The sequence below is a fragment of the Cygnus olor genome, chromosome Z, assembly GCF_009769625.2.
Source record: "Cygnus olor isolate bCygOlo1 chromosome Z, bCygOlo1.pri.v2, whole genome shotgun sequence".
Lineage (NCBI taxonomy): Eukaryota > Metazoa > Chordata > Aves > Anseriformes > Anatidae > Cygnus > Cygnus olor.
Window position 1 is genome coordinate 12,603,269 of NC_049198.1, and position 20,784 is coordinate 12,624,052.

General features: G+C 38.1%; 1 protein-coding gene across 3 annotated transcripts in view; it reads right to left on the bottom strand.

The window, feature by feature from the left end:
- Positions 1-532: 532 nt before the first annotated feature.
- The window catches only part of NADK2 (NAD kinase 2, mitochondrial), a 33,104-nt gene continuing 12,852 nt past the window's right edge, over positions 533-20,784 (bottom strand). The window contains exons 2-12 of one of the 3 annotated variants that reach the window (XM_040542221.1): positions 18,118-18,206; positions 17,692-17,780; positions 16,445-16,526; positions 15,035-15,118; positions 11,710-11,846; positions 10,604-10,682; positions 8,090-8,185; positions 6,485-6,540; positions 6,345-6,398; positions 5,752-5,875; positions 533-3,340 (exon numbers count right to left, since the gene is read on the bottom strand). In XM_040542221.1, the coding sequence (XP_040398155.1) occupies positions 3,202-3,340; positions 5,752-5,875; positions 6,345-6,398; positions 6,485-6,540; positions 8,090-8,185; positions 10,604-10,682; positions 11,710-11,846; positions 15,035-15,118; positions 16,445-16,526; positions 17,692-17,780; positions 18,118-18,206 (1,029 nt within the window). In that variant the 3' untranslated portion in view covers positions 533-3,201. Of the gene's footprint in view, positions 3,341-5,751; positions 5,876-6,344; positions 6,399-6,484; positions 6,541-8,089; positions 8,234-10,603; positions 10,683-11,709; positions 11,847-15,034; positions 15,119-16,444; positions 16,527-17,691; positions 17,781-18,117; positions 18,207-20,784 lie in introns of those variants that run through there. The other 2 variants (XM_040542220.1, XM_040542222.1) reach the window with 2 other exon arrangements.

A 20,784-nucleotide genomic window follows, 5' to 3' on the forward strand; every position in this document is an offset into this window, starting at 1 on the left:
CTGTACAAAATGACTAATGATTTGCCACCAAATCATGTGGTGTGATTAAAAAAAGCAGAACATTGGATATTCATTGGACAAAGAAATTTAGTTTAAAGGACAGAGTATTACCACCTATACGCATAGTATTTAATGGAGTACAGTGCTTTAAAAACCCTGAACAGAACAGGGACAGCAGTATGGCTTTAACTAGGAGGAATAGTCCAGAACTTGTTTTCTGAAGTACTAGGTTCAGTGGTGGAAGAGGACAAGTGTCTCTACTGCAGGTTTATTGGTTATGACGGCAGCTGCAGCAGACACAATTCATGTCCTCTGGGTAAGGCGCAGCACTGACCTTTACCTAACTGAAGAAGTTATTTGTTAACCCCAAGAAATCAATACCAAGAATTCCTGTATAGATAATCCTCTCTATTTTATCTACTGAAATAAAACATGAGGACATAGAAACCACTATAAAAAAGAAACAACCCTGCTTAGTAAATGAAAGAAAGCTGAGCACATTAAACATTTTAAAAAATTAGGACAGCATCTATTAAATTTTTAATTTTATTACATAATGTATAGACAAAAAAAAAGGCAAAGAATGACAGGTTTAGTTTAGCAGAACACAGAATTGTGGACTGGCACTATATGAAATCACTGTGGATTTGATTCAGTGGGTAGATGAGGTGCAGAGTTCAGTGCCAGTCCAGGCAGATTAAATCAGTGTTACACCAATACTCAGTCCTGTCACAGAACACTGTCTACCAGGTAAGTTGTCTGTACTGCATTCCTTCGTAATAAAGGATTTTACAGTTCTTTAATTAAAAAAGGTAGCTGCTTACTGATTATCTATTATAGATCTCTGACCCTTCCCAGTTATTTAAATCAAGCATTCACCAGTAAATGCTTCAACAGATACACAATTAATTACAGACAAAACCAGTAGAGGCCACTCATGAGTTGAGTAGGTCAGGTTTCCATTTTGCTAAGTAACAGTTAGGAACTTAACTGTGAAATTTAAGCTCTGAACCAGGTTGTACTTCGGGTCTGCAGGACTTGAAAACATTGCCTTTTTAGTATTAGCATTCAGAATAAGGAATGGCAGTTATTTTTATGAGCAACGTAACCAACTCAGGCTAATCAGTCTCCTTTAAAACACTACGGAACAAATGTCTGAATAAGTAGGGGCAGGATCTCTGCCATAAATTTGTCTGTGCAGGTATTCAGGGACACTCTGAATACCTAAATAGTTAACACCAAATAAATCTCTGACCTAACAGTTACTGGTAAAGTCCAAGGAAGTCATAAATTAATGTTGCTGGCATTATTTTTTGAGTCTTAACAGCAAATTGACTAGCATACTAAACAAGACGCACGTATGCCATCCTCAACTGGCTACAGAGGGATTGGGAATAACTACAACACCTTGGTCTCTGTACAGCCAACATTATAAAGAGTATTTTGCATCTTCACATTTGGACAAATTTTGCAGACTATTTTAGACATTATGAGTTTTACTCTGATAGTTCCTGAACTTGACAAGTTTTCAAAGAATATTTGGCTACTTTGCTTTTCCCCTTCTGGTCTGCAGTCCTGATAACTCACGTAGATATTGTAAATAACTCAATCTACACACATTTGAAGGGTGAAATGTGCACAAAACAGTGATAGCTTATTTTTAAAAAGTTTCAGCAGAATCAGATTTCTCCTAGAACTGAATGGCATGGTCAAATCCATTTCTTCTAAATTCTGCTTCTGAGTTAATACTAAAACTGAAGTAGTGTAAGGGAAAAATCCTTTATCCACTTTCTACATTCATAGAGCTAAGTTTACTTGTTGCGAGTGGCAATAAATACACTTGATTGGCCACATTCCCATTGAACCTGAGAACATCTGTTCCAGAATCCCCTTCATTCAAAAATAGTTTGAAGAAAACTCACTTTTGGAAATAGTTTTTTCCTAGTAGACAGGAAGGAAAACATTTGTTTCAAGTCATGTACCAGAAGAGTTCCCACTGTAGGAATCTTCATTTTGTCAAATTCTGCCCTCATCTACGCGTTAATCAGCACAGACTTCCAAAGGCAAAGTTCACAGTTTCTCTAAAACAGTATCTAAAAAAGTCCCTTCCTCTTCTACAATCAGTTGCTTGTATCACATACATAATCAGAGGCATATAAAATTAAGTTGCCAATTAAGTATCAGTAAAATTTAGCATAGGATTGGAAAATTAAATTTTCTGGGGAAGTTAATAGGAAACATGTAGGTATTAATTTGTGCTCCAGCTACTAGAACCCAGCACATCTCATTTTTCTGTAGCTATAAAGGAACTCGGAACCTAAAATTCCAAACCATTTAACTTCAGGCCCACATCTTTCTTAATGATAGCTACCTACATAACACTGCTGTGACTGAACACCTGCCAGCCAGCTTGTCCATTCAGGGAAGGAGTATGTCTTAACTTCAACACATTTTCTGTGGTTTCATATTAAAGGACTGAAGAAAAGCCTTCGGTTTCAAGTCCCTCTCTACCCAAAAGTAAGAGCAAAGGTAAGAGCTACCTCACTGAATTTGTGAAAAGAGCTTCTAGAAATTAAACCAGACACTTACTTCTGATGTAAATCTACAAAGTAGAAAAAAATACTGGAAGAGCCAAAAAATTTGTCATGAATTGTATGAAACTACAAAGTTGTAAAATTTTTGAAAAGCATACAAAAGGTTTGCATTTCCATTTCTAATGCCAACATCGGGAATTACCAAAATCTATATATCCTTGCATCAAATCACTGGATTTTGACAGTCAGCTTTTCTACAAAAGTAGATGTGTGAAGGTGTTTAGTTTTTTAATCTCCTACACTTAATTAAAAAACTGTACATCTGAATATTTAATGCTACCAACAATATTTGAACCCATCCTACCTATGTTTTAAAAAGATGTTCTTTCATGTTTGCCTTACAGGTTAAAAAATGTCAATTTTCACTGAAGTTAGAGAGGTAAGACCTCAGATACATTTCTTTTATACCAGATGCAAAAAGAGCTTAAATGTCAGGCTTCTAAGATTTCCCCAACCCAAGGAATGAAAAGCATCCCAAGCTTCCTCCAAATGCTCTTGCATCCAAAAAAAGCCAACTTCCAACTTAATGCAGCATTGTGATGTGCTGTCTATCTCCAGGAGTTCTCTCTGGATCCAGAGTTGCTTCAGCAGAAGACACTAGGGACCTTCATTCTTCTAGCAGAACAGTACACAGTGCGTCCTCCGTGTCGATCAATATGGAAGCTATCGCCCCATCATTGAACTCAAACGATGTTCCTCCATCTACAACCATACACGCATCCCAACAACGGGAACGGACGCAGACTCTGCCAAAAATAATCATAAAATAACCTGTAAGCGAGGTATGTCACACAATAACTTAGCTGAATAAAGAGACTAGTTCTTGAATGCTTCTTTGCATGGATCAGTAAGCGCTTAATCACGCAGGAGCATATGTAAGAATTTAGCATTTAGAATTTAGTACTGGGATCCCTGAACCTGTCAGTGCTTTGTATAGACAGAGCAAAGAGTCCAGAGAGGACCAAAGGGCCTGTTCAAATGCAGACTGTTACTACAGGAGTCTGAGGACAGCTTATACGCGTAATAATGAAAATGGAATTTAGCTACATTTTTAAACAAAGCTCCTGATGATACCGCTTAATGATTTGCTTGAAAACAGTTTCACATTAATTTAGCATGATTCTAATGCATGGGCTTCATGTTAAGAGAAACATGCAGTTTCAACTAGTAAGTTGAAATTCAAGTAATTTGGATATTACTGTATACTATTTTGCTATATGAATCATTCACAGAAAAGGGAAAGTCATTTCAAACACAAAGCCGAAGGTCAGAATGCTTGCTGCACAACATCGTAAGTAGGTATAGCAACAATTTCCTGTCAATATTAGAGTATAACTAGTATGTATTTAGCCTAATGGAAAAATCCTGCATATAAATTTTAAGGCAGCTATTCTACAGCTGGTCAAGTCAGAATAAAGCTACTAACCATCCTCCTCTTCACTCATCATTAAAAGTGAAATTAACTCAACTGTCAGAACTTAGCCTTTCAAATATGTAGCAAGTGAGAACAATATTAAATACGGAGTTCTCCAAACAATTTTTTTTTTACATTGCTAGATGGGAACTCGTAGAGATTTCAGAAAAGCTGCAGACTGCAATCTCACATGAATGTGCTTGACTGTTTATGACTTAGGCCTTGGTCTAGACAATCTTCTCATCTCTAAGATGTAATCATCAATTACTCCAGTGACTTAAATTTTCATGAAGACACATCTTTCACAAAGATGAAAAACTTGGAAGCATGGCCACAGCATCAGAGCTGAACAGGTCTGTGCATCAGTACAACACAGCCAAGTCTGAACAATGCAGAAGAACCTGGAGGCACATTTCACTCCTCCATTTCACTTTGTGCAACTAAAGGGAGAAAGAACAGCAAAGGCAGGATCTCTAGCACCAAGAGCTAAAGACCAGCTGTGACCAACAGCAAAAACTACTTCAGGAAGAAAAAATGGGCAAATACCTCTCTTAGGTACGCAGACATTTGTTGCTCCAATACAGTTTTTATAGTATATCCCATGCTGGCAACTCTATTTTAAATAAAGATGGGACTTAAAACTGTAGCATCCCCAGATGATAATCCAGTTCTTTGTTCCTATTCTAACCTCTCCTCTTACAGTCTCTTTAAGATTTACTCAACCTGGAGACCTCCCAGATCAAAATGACTAAGAAGCAGTAAACACTTAAAGACATGACTTGCACAGAGTGGGCCTCAAATTTAGTAATAATTAGTCCCAGTAGACAGATTTCTTTTATTACTGGGTCATAAAGTGTTGCAACACTGATGTGGCTCAAAAGGAGGGGTCTCCAAGTCAAGGCTCCTTTAAACATCTGTTTTGACATAAAAGGTTGAATTAGCATTTTGTTAATACTGAGACACTGTATTGTTCTCAGCATAGTTACTCTGAACATACAATTAACAGTTGCATGTGTTTGTATTTACTTAATTGTGGTGAGCTCCACAAAAAGAGTTCTAAATTAAAATGACTGAATTAGAGAATAGTTTAGTTTGGAAGAGCATCTAGTCCTTCAACTCAAAGCAGGCCTTACTTCAAAGAGAGATTAGGTTGTGTAGGGCCTTGCCCAGTCAGGTTTTGACTGTCTCCAAGGACAGCAACCTATTCTACTGTCTGACCTCTGATTCTCACTGAAAAGTATTTCCTGATATTTTATCAGACTGTTATATCCTACTGATCATGGCTGTTGCCATCTCCTCTTTTGCTCTGAAGAGAGTCTGTCTCCTCCATAATCTGAAGACAGCAGCTGGATCCCCCCCTGCTAAACAAAAATTGTTTAGGCTAAACAAGAATACCTTTTGACTCTTTCCCTCATATAGCATGTGTTTCAGCCCCCAAGAAATCTCAGGGGCCTCTTCCTGAATTCACTCCAGTTTGTCAATGCCTGTCACATAGAGGGGGTAATGGCATGCACCCAAAGCTGGGCACAGTAGGATTCTTTTACTCTCTGAAGTTTGTGCATGGACCAAATGTTGCAAAAGTACAACCCAGCTTGGAAACATTTTCTTCCTGTTCTTACAAGAATACTCAATCCCCTCAAAACACAAACTGGTAGTTGAAACACTTCAAGTGAAACTCCTGGGTTACTTCAACAAATTATACAATGAAAAAACTCTTCAGTGACTGCTACAGCCAACACTTACTTTGAAGAGAAGCCACGCTGCCGACTGCTTGAGAAAACTCGGTTTACAATAGGTTCTCGAATACTGAAAAACATCTTTGGTTCTTCTGGACTATACAGCAGGGAGTCATTGTAATCATTTGTTACTGTAAACAGAAAATCGGACATTATTTTTTTTTTTAGAGAAAGTTCGTTATTTTCAGAAACACACATTCCTCCAGGAAAGAGCAGCTTTCCCACCTAGAGATAGTATTGAGTCTTGCCAAATGTTTAATAGCCTTCACCTTTGAGATTATATAATTTTACCGAAGATTCCTTTCAGTTCTATTGTATGACTAACATTCACCAACGCCCTTCAGGTGACTAAACGTTAACTGTTTCAAATCTTAGGAGAATTGAAATTCTCTTCAAGATCTACACATGAAAGTCTAAATTAGTGCTTTAATATCAAAGGTGAAAAGCGTTTCACCAAATATTCCTAAATAATGTTTGTAAGAAAGACTAATATTGCAAGAGCACTAAAATAGTGGAAGCAGTATTGAGTAGTAGAGTACAATCAAAAATGAACTAGTCAGAGTTACGATACCTTATAGAAGTCTAGCGTTTTTCACTAACCTTTCTGTATTAGTTCTGTGTTCAATGGCATATTCAAGCTTCCATGCTTTTTAGCTGTTGAGCCAAGAGAAAGAAAGAGCCCTCATTAGATAGGAGTGTCTTTCTGTAAACTTAGCCAGTAATGACACGTGTTCACTCACCGATATTAAGGATCTCTTCAACAGCTTGATTTGCTACCTTGTTAATATTATAGGACCTAGACAGAAAAGTAGAAGTCTTGTTTGCTAAGCAATACAATTGAGGGGGGGAACAAAAAAAAAAACCTACCTTGCATACAGATAAAGAACTAGGTTCCAGACAAAATAAAAAAAAGAATGCTGGTAAGTGTGAGTAGACAGCAGTCTCCCTCCTGGGCCCAGGTTCAGAAGAGATTTAGGTACTAATTGCAGCCCTTGTGCAGTAGTACTGTGAATATCTCAGTTGCACAGTTCTCAGTGGAGCTTACAATCCTCAGTCCGCTCTTCTGTCATGGCAGTAGAACACCTCAGACTGCAACAGTCATCCACTATATACATAACAGACTATAGAAGTGCCAAGGATGTTTGTCCAGGGCTATTCCCCTTACACTTACTGCCTACCTGCAAACCTCCTCCTAGCACAGGAGAAACCAAGATGCAGTCTGAAGTTATTCTCTCCCCTAACTAGTTAACCACCTTTTGTGCAAGTTTTGGCAGCTGAAGAAGTATTTGGACATTTAAATGCCTCTGAGGGTGAGGAGGACTGAAACCCCAGCAGGGCCCCTAAACCACAGACTAAAGATCACCCAACAGGCTTGGCATTTGGAGAAGTCCAGGAGCAGACACCAACTGCAGCAATAAAAACAGGCAATCCTGGGATTTGGTCTCTGGTTCTGAGATTGCTCAGTACAGAACATATAATTAGTAAATGAAATGCCAAAGAACAGCTCTGAACCAAGGCTGTACATTTCCAAGGTACTGAACACTAGGAAATTTCTCCTAGCAATCTGCGAGTTTCATCCTTGGCAGCCTCCAAGACCAAGTTATGCCGACTGAATAAAAGATTCTGAATTACAATGAAAAGTAAAGTCCAGTAACCATGGCTACAGCATGAATATTCACTTCTGAATTTCATTAAAAGCTTCAGTTTTAGTCCATCTTAGCCTGCCACATAAATCCGGGGCCTGTTGTACAACTTTAAATGATAAGGATAGCCAGATTTCCAAATGAAAGAGGCTCTTACTTCCCACACATCTGAGAAAACAATTGATTAGACTTGTCTGTAGTATTGAAGCTTGTTTAAACTGCAGTTAAAAAAATCTACCCCTTTGATTACACTAGTACAGCTCTGCTTAGATATACCCTTCTGCATTTAAGGGCAATATTTTGGCAAAGAGACTCCCTTTTCATTTAAGTTTGAAAGAGAAGCTTGGAAGAAGAATGGAAAATAGATGTGCCAGAGAACACTTAATACTATTTTCAAGTATGTTTTCCAATTTTTATTAAAACTTAGATTTTTATAATGGCTTTCTGAGCTGCTTCATCTAAACATTTTAACCAACAAGACTAGTTCAGAGAACCCCTGGACATGCCCTGCCAACCAGCCAGAGCAGATCTTTCCATCACCGCTCCCAAACCCTCATCTCTACATGGGGTGTGCAAGCTCTTTCACCAAAGTAACAGTTAAGGTAAAAGAGAGACTCAATTTGGACAAAACGCTTCAGCAAAATAGGTGCATCTAGCTTATCTAAAACAATACTTTGTATCAAAGCAGCAGCATGTACTTACCATGCTTTTGATCCTGTTCCAGTGCACACATTGAGCCCTGAACTCTTCTGTTTTTCCCAAGGACCATCATCAACTGATATTTCATAATAGGAGGCCCTATGAAGCGAGAATTTAAAACTGGGTTTGCAGGACTTAAAGTTCTCCCTGAATAAGACAGAACACACAGCCTTATCAGGCACATGAAAATTTAGAGGGGGGTAGTTTCAAATCTGGAGGACAATTTCACAGGCACTGTACAGTGTTTCTGATTTGGCAGCCGCTTTTGATACACTGTTTTACGGTGGTTTTTATAATGGACAAAAGTGATTTGCAGCATGAAGTTTTAGGCAGGTTTTTTTTTTCAGCTACTTTTCATATTAAATTCTGCGTGAAGAACTCTGTGGTTCATCTGGGAATAACTTTGCATACAAGCAGGGTTTGCTGGACTTACAAATGAAACTACAAAATACATTACCTTCCTTGCTTAATTGTTGAACTACTGCATAAACTGCTTATGCTGTGACTGGGTCTCAAAATTACATCAGGGAACACTAAGACGTAAGAGATTCCAGCATCAGTAAGAAATAGCATGGCTTCAAGCTGAATTCTTGATCACTTCAATAATTAAAAATCCACTGTGATTCTTCAGGAACAGTTTTAGTTTTACAACAGTCAGCAGGCTTAAGTTTCTTTCCAAGGTAAATTCTTCCTAAAACTCAAATGTCGTAAGTCTTGGGGCACAACCATCACTGTGCATGGTATTATTCATATATCAGGGGATTCCTAATCTTAGGCTTGTTGCAACCAGTCTCTCTCCCATAAGCTTCAGAACATCCAGACATATACTTATGAACTACAATTGTTGATGTTTATAGTGCCTAATACAAACAGCATGATATAGTGTTCAGATAAATGGATACCCCTTTAGAAACACACCGCGTTCACTGTGTTCAGCATGACTGACTTTCACCCTTCTTAATAAAAGGAGCTTAGTGAATTCTTTTTTGGTGATGAACATTTTGGTCTGGACAGACTAAGAATACAATGGTGTTAATGGGGTAATATTTGGTGTTAAACAGTGATTTAACACTCTTGGTGATTTAGAGCATTGTGTGCACTCTTGAGAAGATGGGAAGATGAGAAAACTGAAAGCAAATTAAGGACACAGATGTACACCTTGATTCAGTTTAAGACTTTCTTTTTAAACAAACTAGGTGGTGTTTTTTGTTCCCTTCAATTTCCCTGTTTTCTTAATTGGCATGAAGAATAAGCCCTTGGAAGACGCACCTAGAGTTATTCTGTTTCTTTATACAGTAGACTTGTGTATTTGAGCCTTAAAAATATGATCCATCTGTGTGACATCACTATTGAAGTCTTCAAGTTCTATTAACACAAAATGTATTACTAGAGATTTGTTCCTACTGTCACTGTGTTTCACATAGCTTCTAAAATATACTGGAACCAAAGAGTACAATGTATTTGTGGCATTCAGAAGCAGAGGGCTACTGTAAAGTGTTGGAAAGGAGCTTTGTGTTCCTCTATCACTGTACATTAAATAAATCTTTTAGAATCTTGATAAAACTATGTTTGAGTTAGAAGAGAGCAAAATTTGTATCTGTTTGAGACTAATTCCTTCTGCCAGTCTGAGGCTGCAGTCCAGATGGAAGATAAAGCACTCATGGAACATTTATACTGTTTCCAGCAGCAATCACAGTGTCCCAGGCACTGTACAAACACAAGAAGATGTTATACACTAAAGTTTAAAAAAAAAAAAACAGACAGACAGTGTAAAGGGAAAAGGAATATAAAATACAAGTAAAAGTTTGGCCAAGTCCTGATCGAGGATCATGTTTTAATTCCTTTCCCACAGCTCCAGTCACATTTCCCACATTCTTCTTGTTATCATTTGGCCAGCAGAAATGCATTCATCTTCAGGACAGAAAGGACAGTCGTAAAGGTATCTTGCATAATGCAGTACCAGTATATGATATAAACTGCTTTCTTAAAATAAGGAAGTGTCGGACATTTCCCTGCAATAACATAGCTTCAGCCAAAAGTAGGCTTATACCTTTGCCTCTAATGACAGAGAGGCAGGGAAAGGAGAAGTTATTAGTATTTCAGTTTGGTCATGCTAGACTTATAGGAAGATATTTAAGAAGAGATGCAGGAGAGAAGACAATTTATGGACAGATTTTGAAATCTTCAGTCCATGGTAAAGATAGTAATTGAAGGTATTTGATTAGATAAGAACTAGCCATGTAAGGAGTTAAAAAAAACAAAGAGAAAATAACAGCCAGGAATAATGAAGGATGGAATGGCCAGACCAGAAAATAGAATAACAGAAATTAACATCACTGCACTGCATCTCTGAACACAAATTGTTGTAACCAGCAACAATCCCATCAGTCTTATATATTCATGGACTAGAACAGAAATTTGACAGCAAAGACATCTCAACAGTGATTGCCCATTGCAGTGCCATAAAAAGAAATGAAGTTAATTGTGTCCTGCTGCAACAAAAATAATTACACATACCTGGATGAAAGAGATTCCCCAATGAAGACTTCATTGAGTGCTCTCACAGGTAAAAGATGTGGACCAGTAATGTCAGATCCTGCAGATATTGAATAGAGCGGTGTTAAAGCTTCAAAACGCAAATTTTCAAAACCAACTCATCACTCATTGGGGGACACGCTTTGCTGCCTGGTTTTGCATTCTAGACGTTGGTTCTCAGTGTTCAGTTTTCTTCAAGGACCCACTTTTTCAACTGAAAAGTCTGTATCCAGTCATAGTCCTTTACTGGAGACTACAAGTATTTGAACCAAAGTCAGTAAGGCAATGGCACTCATTTTCAGATATTGCTTGCCCTGAAAACTCATGGACAACCAAATGGATTGTCTCTTCTTCTAGAGCTCACTGACAGTGACTTAACAGATGTTCTGAATCAAGTTCAAAGAGTTAGACTTTATACTGCAGGTAATTAAAGGGGACTAACAAATTGTTCATGTTGATCAGGACCTCTCAGTGAGGAAATGCAGGGCCAGACAAGTTAAGCACAGACTCTTGCATCTTCAGTCCACCATAAAGAAAACAACTGAAGGTGTTTAATGACCTAGAAGTTACTCACGGAGAGATTCTTATTTCTCTTTTCTCATTTGCTTGCAGGCAGAGTGACAGTTTATTGTTTCAGTTGCAAGCTAATCTACCTCAAATTCACCAGATGTTAAGAGTGTGCATACGCAACCTCGCCCCCATGCATACATTTAGTGTGGACCAGCTGGATACATGGTAAATTGTTCCTGTGGTAACCCCAAGTGTCTATGGTAACCCCAAGAGACCATTTAATAACAAGCTCAGGTATTTTGCCAACAGGTAATATTATTTCAAGATAGCTCTATAAATTGTTAATACTGAAAAATAGTTCTAAATGTATAGTCCAGAATAAACATATATAAACTGACAATATTCTCTTCTGAAAAAAAACTCAGTCTGGGTCTTGAGCTAACAAGAACTGTCTCCCCCTCCTTCTCAAACATAGCAACAAGACTTCAAATACTTTAACTCTCACAAATCTCTACCTCCTTCCTGTTCAAAGTTATCATAGCACAGCGATTATATTCTTGTCGCAGACTTTAACCTACTTTGATCCTGGAATCTTTCATTTATGTGAGCTCTGCTGTGTTGCTCTTGGCTTAGCTGCTGTTCATGTAAATCTACAGGCACAGGGTTAATACCAGTTCCTTCAAGATACAGTCGGATTCTTTGTCGCCACTGCCACCTAAGAGAGGAGAAAAGTTTGTATCAATATTCAAAATATTTATTATAGAATTAGCTAGAATCAGACTGTCTAGAAGACACAAGAGTTTCACTGGTTCATTTTCAAAGCAGAGCATGTTAAGATTAAAGGTTAAATATATTCAAGGACACATTTCAAGTTTTATAGCTTCCACTATTACTTCTATAATTATAAAGTTAATCATCCCAAAAAGTAAATACGCTTTTTTGATAGCTGATGTTTTTTGTGTGTCAAGTAAGATGACACTGACCAAAAGATGTCTGCAAATGTTACATTATGCGTAAGAACATTTTATTTTTTTTTTAAATTGTGATTCTATCTTATGAATTCATGACTGATGCAATGCATTTGAGAGCAACAAGCTCCCAGGAATTTATGTTCATATAAATACCTTATAATGAATATATTTATACTAATACTTGCTCTATTTTTTCCACCACTTTGCTTATATTCATAGATGTCCAGAAAAGCAGCTCTTCCATCCCTTTATTCATAAGGCCCATAATCATCCTCTAATTTTAATGATTTCTACTGGCCTGGGAAGTTTAGGGTGCTTAAGAGTAGTTCAGATGAAGAAAGAGAAGGATATAAAAGGCATTCTTCCTCACACTGTTACATCATTCAGATTTTTCTATTTTTTTTTCCTAGAAATCAATTCATTTTTCCTCTTATAATTTAGAGATTACATAAAACAAGATAGAAATAGTAGTTGTGATTCAGAAAGCAAATCACAAGGAAGCAAATCACATCTTTTCCCAGTTCACACTGTTGGTATTTGGATGACAGTAGCCAGCTTACATGTTTCCAGAAAATTATAGCAAGGAAGACTCAGACTTTATAAAAATATATTATTAGTTTTTTCTCTTTGTCTCCTGAATTACGACAACATCTCAACTTTGCAGCAACTTTAGCCTTCAAACCTATACAATAAGTTCATTCAATCTTTTCTGAATTAACACAACTCTCTTCCATGCACCTACAGGCGCAAAATTTTCTAGAAATTCTGGGGTCATTTTCCCATCAGCTTTAAGTTGTTCTTCCCCTTCTGAAATAACAATATTCAAATCTGCATATAGTGCACCATCTGAAGCATCATCACTGTTGGATAAAGAGGAAGAACTATTCTGTACGTCTTTCTTATGACTTGTGTCTATACAACCTTGCTAACATTTGCTTTTTCTGCAACATTGACATTGATTTGCATTCAGTTCGCAATCAGTACAATATGAGATGTTTTCCTGGGAAACAGCGACCTGTCATTGTCCATCCTACGTTCATGCACCTGATTTTCTGATCAGTAACTGCAGTACTCTGTGCTTGACTTCAGTGTCTCTGCACTGAACAGCAAACCATTCAATATGCCTCAAAATTTGTTTGGATTCTAATCGTCTCCTCCAGTGTTTTTACAGTTCATGCCGATCTGACCTTTAATATATGTACGGTCTCTTTACTCCCTTCATCCCAAGAAGGGGAGGCAGTATCAAACCCAGAGGTCATCATTCTAGAGCCTCACCAAACACATCCTTAGTAAAATTATCTATCTGCCCTTAAATTTTAAGTATGGTTTTAGGTAGTCAGGCAAACAGCTTGCAGTGGGTATCATTACATTAGCTCCCTCACAATATTCATGCTAGAACAAGCCAAAAGTCCTATAAAACTATAAAAAGGTGGTCTACTATTGCATCCCTATTCTGAGATCCTGTTACACTGTTTACCATCACAAAAAGAAACAAGGGCAGTCTGACATGGCATGTCCTTCATAAATCAGTGAGGTTAGTTGCTACATGGAACAACAAGGTAAGTGCTTGCACAGATTCTTCCACTAAAGTGACTTCCACAAAGGTCAAGGATAAGGACAAAAAAAGAAGAAACGCTCTCATTTCCAGTCTCGAGCACCTCGCCATCCTACTGGCACTCTGAGCCATCAGAAATTCTTTCAGACAAGTCGATCCAGTTATCCTCCTATTAAAAAGATTCCTTAGGCCCAAGTAAATCTGAGAACTGCCAAGTCAAACACCCACTCAGTTCTTTGCTTAAGAACATCAGTTTCAAGTCACACTTATTCTGAAACAATAACCGGAAAGATCCTTTCTGTTTCACTCTGGTGAGGCTTAAGCTCCCTAAGAGCAGTAACAGGAGCGTCAGCAACATAAATTTAACATGGCATCCAACAAAACATTACAAGTGGTTTGAGTATCAAGGGAGTTTACCTGTGTTAGCACTACCAGCTTTAACTAAACTACTTAGCAAGATGGCAAGTTAAATCTGCTGTTTTCTAAGCCTGGGAATATTTGATTTCAAACTACCTTCTCATTTAGTAATAGCTACTGAAACCCATTAAGTTACTTGTAATCAATCCTGCTGACTGTATTCACCTCATTCTAGAAATTTTTTCTGTGGCACAAATACAACAACAAACTATAAATCGAATATGCTATAAGTATGAACAAAAAAACCCACAACTGCAATGTATTTTAATGTGAATAACTTGCTTCTGTTGATTGTTTGCCATCACAGAAGTATCCTGGAGTGTTAATACAACACAGAACAACATTTCTTTTTAAATAGGAGTTTCTTATAAACTGTCCTCTAGTTTGTCCTTTAAAATTCAGATCACTTCCTCCTTAGTTCACGTGAGATTCATTATTTTGAGAGTATCTAGTATCGAAAGCATCAAGCTACCTTTATCATAAAGAAAAGCTTTCCCTAACACTATTCTAGTAACAAAATTTATGCCATTCTACCTTAATCACTACAACCATCTGCATCAAACTGAGCACTTCCTAATAGTATAGACTTCATTAGCTTCTATTAGTATGGCCCATCACTGTACTACAAATGGTTTAGAGTGTTAAAATATAAAAACCAATATATCCTTTACAAGACTACAGTTCCTCATTTATGTATATGCTAATTCAGAAAAGAAATCAATTACTGAAGGTCACGCCAAAAGCAGTTTTTCCTGGAACCTGTTACCAGCTTTAACCTTTGTAGTCCCAGCCCCACTCTCAACCACAAACGTATTTCTCAACATAGTAAACATCTAAAGAGAATTAATTACTTGAAGCATTAAGATTTTACTAAGCGTCACCTGCTCCTTATGGATCACACCATTTTTACGCATTTTCCAATCAACATGTTTTGTAAGACCAAAGATCACTGAATCATACCTGAACTCACCACGATAAAGCTTCTGTAGTGCTTCAGGAAATGACTGTGTGTATCTCACAGGCAAACACAGGTGACCCTCCGATCTGGAAGCAAAAAGGAGTAAGGATGATGAAAAAGTACAGTATTTTGGTCCCCCCAAAAAAACAACACAAAAAACAAGCAAGCTCTTTCAGTTACATAAAGCAAAGCTAGGCTTTTGATCTTTATGATCCCATACTATTTTCACACACATGGTACATTAGCAACAATACCCATCTTTCAGCTCCTGTGATGTACATGTGAGACATCAGGATCCTTCTTCCACTTTTCCCCTAAAAAACGGTTGTTCAGCAGGTAACCCTGCAAGAATACACAGGTACTAACATAGTACCTGTCACCATAGCCCTAGGCAAGGAATTCAAGCTAAATAAACCTTGCAAGTTCGAAAGAATGTTTTCCATCTACATACAAGTTGGTGATACCGAGACAGGTAGGTGACATGCCTAAGATCAAAAGAATCTCATGTCAAAGCCAGAAGACTAAACACTGCTCCCCTTTCATGAGTGATATTTGATAACTTGAAGGCACTTGTTATTTGAACCCTGTTACTCAGGCTTGATACTGTTGAATATCTATTCACAGCATTTGGAAAGTTTTGGAAGAGGAATATGGTATGGAAAGAATTAAAACTTTTTGGCTACCACTTTCTTATCTGCTAAGATTTGATTAACTGGTAATATCAGAAGCAAAAATCTAAATCTGGAAATCTCGTCAGACAGAGCCTTGGTGAATTTTGAGTTTTTACTTGCCATCCATTTGAAGGTTATACCAACCAGGCAGTACTAATACACTGTATCCACCTGCCCAAATCAATCTTATTGCTAGGTGAATGGGAGTTTATAAGAGGACAACTAAATGCCATTAAGTGGCTGAGGAGACGGTGTCCTCTGAGTTCTGGAACGGTTTACCCAACAAAACCAGAACAAATTTAATTTGTTCATACCCTAACAGATTTCCAATAGGATTCATCTCCTTAAAGAAATTAAGTTTCTGAATGTTCAGATAGCACATTTAGTTGCTTTTTTTAAGGAAGTCCCTTTTCCAGTCACTAGTCTATACTACCATCTCCAGCCACAAGCTTCTGCTCAGTAATAAACCTAGGACCAAGTACAGCTGCATTAATGTGAAAACAGCTGTGGCAGTTGAACACATCAGTGCTTATCCAATAATACTTTATGTCCTCACAGATGAGAGGGGACAACTCGTTGTGAAAACTTTTGTAATAAAACAACAGGTTCACTTGGTATCTACAATCCAGTAAGACAGACATTTGTTACCAAATGCCACAGGCATGCCACATGCATCATGAAAACAGATGCATATTATGCCTGACATTAAACATAGTATCTCTTTCCCAAACATGTTTTTACCTTTCAGGATCAGTATTTACTCCAATAACTGGTTTAAATTTATCAAAGACCTTACTGGCTGCCAACAACATTGTGCCATCACCTACACAAAAAGCAAAACAAAGAATGTTAGTTTCTCTTCTCATTCTAATATTCCAAACAAAATAGTCTCACATCGATTGCAGTACAACCGTTACATGCTTCTGTGTCAACAACTGAACAGGTTAAGTGGCACAAAAATAAAATGGGACCAGAAAACCACTGACACCTTTTAAAACAGAGTAATGACAACTGAACTCAAGATAATAAATGTGACTGGAAAAAGTACTACTTATTGGACAGCTATACTTGCCCTGGCAACTGAATTTGGCAGAAGCAAGTTTGGAAAGACATTTATGGAGCTTTCTATTATGTTTATCAGCTGGTAAGAGAAATTGCATTCACACCTCACTTTAGTCTCTAACTTTGAGGATTTCATTGAAATCTGTAACAGTATTATTAGGATGCTTCAGGCATGAACACATCCCCTTTGACCCATTCTGAGTAGTAACCAATAGCTGAGGGAAAAGTGGACCAGTAGTGAGAAGGCAATGGCAGGGCAGCATTCGAGTCTACTGCCATGAATGACTGAACGTTAAGACAGAACACAGCAATGCACTGTAGTATTTGCAGCAAGTCACAAAAATAAAACTGAATGAACTGCTGAAATCTGATGTTAAAAGGAATCAAACAGGTTAGCTGCTCTGTTGGTTTGTTTAAAAAGCTCTACGGAGCGGCATAGGCTGCTCAGAAGTTGCATATTTCTACCTGTGCCACCAATTCCAGATATGCTGCAATTAAGCATGAAAGCAAGCAAAAAAGTTTGGGAAGGGGGAGGAAAAGGAAGTATGTTAGTCTCCAACTCACGTTCCTAAAAAACAGAGTAGGGTTTAGGGCTACTCATAATCATATAAAAGCAAGTATTTTATCCTCTTTAGATGAAAATTACAGTAAATTCCACAATTTCCACCATTTTACACAAGATAATACCGAACTTTTCCTAAGTGGCCATACATTGCCATTCACTTCCTAGTGCTACAAACTTCAGATATGAGAGGAAGAAAGGATGGCCACGACCACTGAATTTTGTCATAATTTTCTGACAATTATATCAGCCATTTGTTTTCAAGATGTGAACATCTCCAGATGCTTCAGACTGCAAAATTTATTTGAAAAACATATCTATGAAAACATACTGAAATATATACTTCTTTTCCATAAAGTCATACCTCCTGCTGATATAACAGCATCTGCCCACCGAACTGTCTCTTCATTATATTCTCGACGTTTAACAAGACGGACTTCTATCCTCTCGTTCCTATAAAGTGCAGGAAAAAGCCTGAATGTGTCCTATATTGTCCCTTGTCACATCCTTCTGAAAAACTGACATGTAATTAAGGACTAAGTACAGTTGTATTTGGTTTCTAAGCATTTGACACTCACACAAACCCTTTACATCTTTTTCATTTGTTTTCAAGACAGCGATGCAATGTGTTAGTTAGCTGTACTGAGCAAGTTCACGATTGTTTCAGGAATAACTGTCCATCTGCATCACCCTGCTTTAAGTATTCCTGTTTTATTAGGGCTTGTCACACAAAGCTTTCTTCCATGGATATTTGCAGTTTCTGAAATTCTTAACACCCATATATTCTTACCGTAAACTGTCTACAACATGCTCCACGTTTTTTGTATGAATGCGGTGCCGCTCCAATAGACCAGCGTAATTAGATCCCTTCAAGGCAAGCTGTAAGACAGAAAGTGAAATAGTTAATCACAACATTAAGCACTCTTGGTTAATATAAACAGAAGCTATATAAAAACTATATATTTTATCTCAACATAAAGATGTACGCTTTTATAAGCATCCCACTAGTTACATCTCTATATGCATACTGGTCGGCTTACATTCACTTGTTGAAGTAGTTACACAGTCACAGCATCAACCTCTCGAGGGCTCTACACAAACATACGAACAAATATACCGCACTGACTTCTATGCCACAGCAGACACTTTTCTTTCCCTGAATTCACTAAGTAAATTTAAACTCTAGGTAAATCTACACCAAATAGCTTAACTAACTATATTCCTCCATCACGTGATGAAAACACTCAAATAGTTGGCAAGTTACCTGAAGAGTTCTAAACTTTGTGCTATAGGGAAAGAGAACAGAAAAAGCAACATGAATGATAATTAAAACATGTATCTTTGAAATAGTTAGAGCATTAACCTTCAAATTGTATTTGAGCTTAAATGGAAGGTTGCCAAGTGGTGACAAAGGTAACAGTTCCCTTGCATCAAAATAAAACAAAACAGACCACCAAAACTTAAGGTCAAGCCACCTACTGCCTGCAGTATTGGTCCCTGGATTATGGACTACATTTTTCAGATTTGTATCAATAATTTAGCAGTTGCATTCTAGCACCATTTTTCTTGTTCTTCTTGGAATCAAAATAATTTAAATACAGGACACTCTTTAGACATCTGTCAGTTCATATGGGTAAGGCTTAAAAGAGCAGGCGGGTAGGTAAGACTTCCACCTGATTATTAGACTTTTTGCAACAGGCTTCTGTCCAAGTCTCAGTCACCAACTTTATATATCCATTCTTCTCCTCACTTATTTAGTCTGTTAATGTGGTGCTGGTGCTGCCAAATACATGTCAGTGTGCAGATTAACCCCAATTTGGAAGCAAAAGAAAGAACAAAAGAGGATGATATTAACAGCAAAGAGTTGATAAATACATTCCTAATGAAGGAGATCCTGTTTGGCGCAGTAGGCTAGACTAGATCACCTCCTGAGACTCCTTGTAACCTGAATTCTTGTATGATTATAGTGTCATTGGTTCCTTTTCCCATTCAGTTAAAACCAAATTTACCAGGGCAGAAACAAAAGTTCTCCTAGAGTAAAGAAATTTGTCAGTGCCAGAAGCTTTGAATGGGCACTTCCAGCAATTTATTCATGTGCCCTTATGCAAGGCTGCACATCCTTCCAGGAGTAAGTGGTGCCAGACAGCCGCATCTAATACTATTTCCATACAGATTCCCACACCACAGAACCCCACAGCGAAGGGGAGAGGACTGGCACGACACGACAATACCAGTTAACTGCAATCCAACACCCAACAAATGCAGTCTTTCTTCATCTGACACCTATCAATGCCAAGAAATCCAACCATGAGCTAAGCACCAAGATCAGCGCTGACGAAATTATAGAGAAGAATGGAATTGGCTGTTCTGGAACTGCATCTCCACTGGTCTCACAGCTGGGATCAGGAAACCTTCTCCAACAGAAAGGGCTCCCAGACTTTGCCTGGATGCCATCAACAGCACTACAAGCATGCAGCAGGAGCAGCTGCCAGATGTGCTTGGTCACAAGCAAAGATAAAGCATGTGGGAAACCAGTAAACATCTCCACTGAGCTTTCAGGTCATCCCAGTGAAGTTTAATAGCAATGGTTTGCTGGGATGCAGGGTGTTATGTCCCGTTAATTGTCTCACACATTGACCCCTTCTTTCTACTCCCCAGCTACAATACTGACACGCTCCTGCACACACCTCTTTCAAGAACTCAGTGCTGCACTGGGAAGCCGAATGGCGCCACAGTGGGCAGGAAAAGAGCATGTAAGGCTACGGCCAGTCACAGCACTGCCCACTGCTGGGCTGGTTCTCAACCTCATACAAGACAGCGAGACTGGAAAGAAAGCAGGAAGTAAGAGAGTATTTGCCACCCACAGACAACATCTGCCCCTGAGCACCACAGGTCTCATTTGCTAGAACTGGGACTTTCAATTGCCTTCCTGGAGAACAAATAGACCTTGCTTTACTATCAGAAAGAATGAGAAATCCACAACAAATAACCACTCCACTCAAAAAATCAACAGGGTTACTAAATCAGGGCTCTCATTCATGTCTCCTCTGGAAATATCTGCTGTGAATAAAATACTGTCACCAATAAGCACCTGACGTGCAGACTGTTGCTGCAGCACATTTTTTCAGGCTGCTATTTCCACAGGCTATTACTTCCCCACACAAAGCACAGCCTCCATCTTGCAATTTTATTTACCCCATTTATTTGCCAAATTTGTCTGCAAGGTACCTTTCAGCTTAGTCCAAGAGAGCTTTTATCTCAGAACAATGACCAACCAGTGAATCTTTGTGTGACCATTTGTAGGCATTTTTTCTCCCAACATCAGTTCCGAGTCATCAGCTCACATTTCACTGTTATTACTAGCAAGGAGAGAGTTGAGTAATTTCATTGCTGAGAAACAAAATCTGTTCTCTAATTTACATTTGTCTTAAATGTAACGAATTATTATTTCATCAAT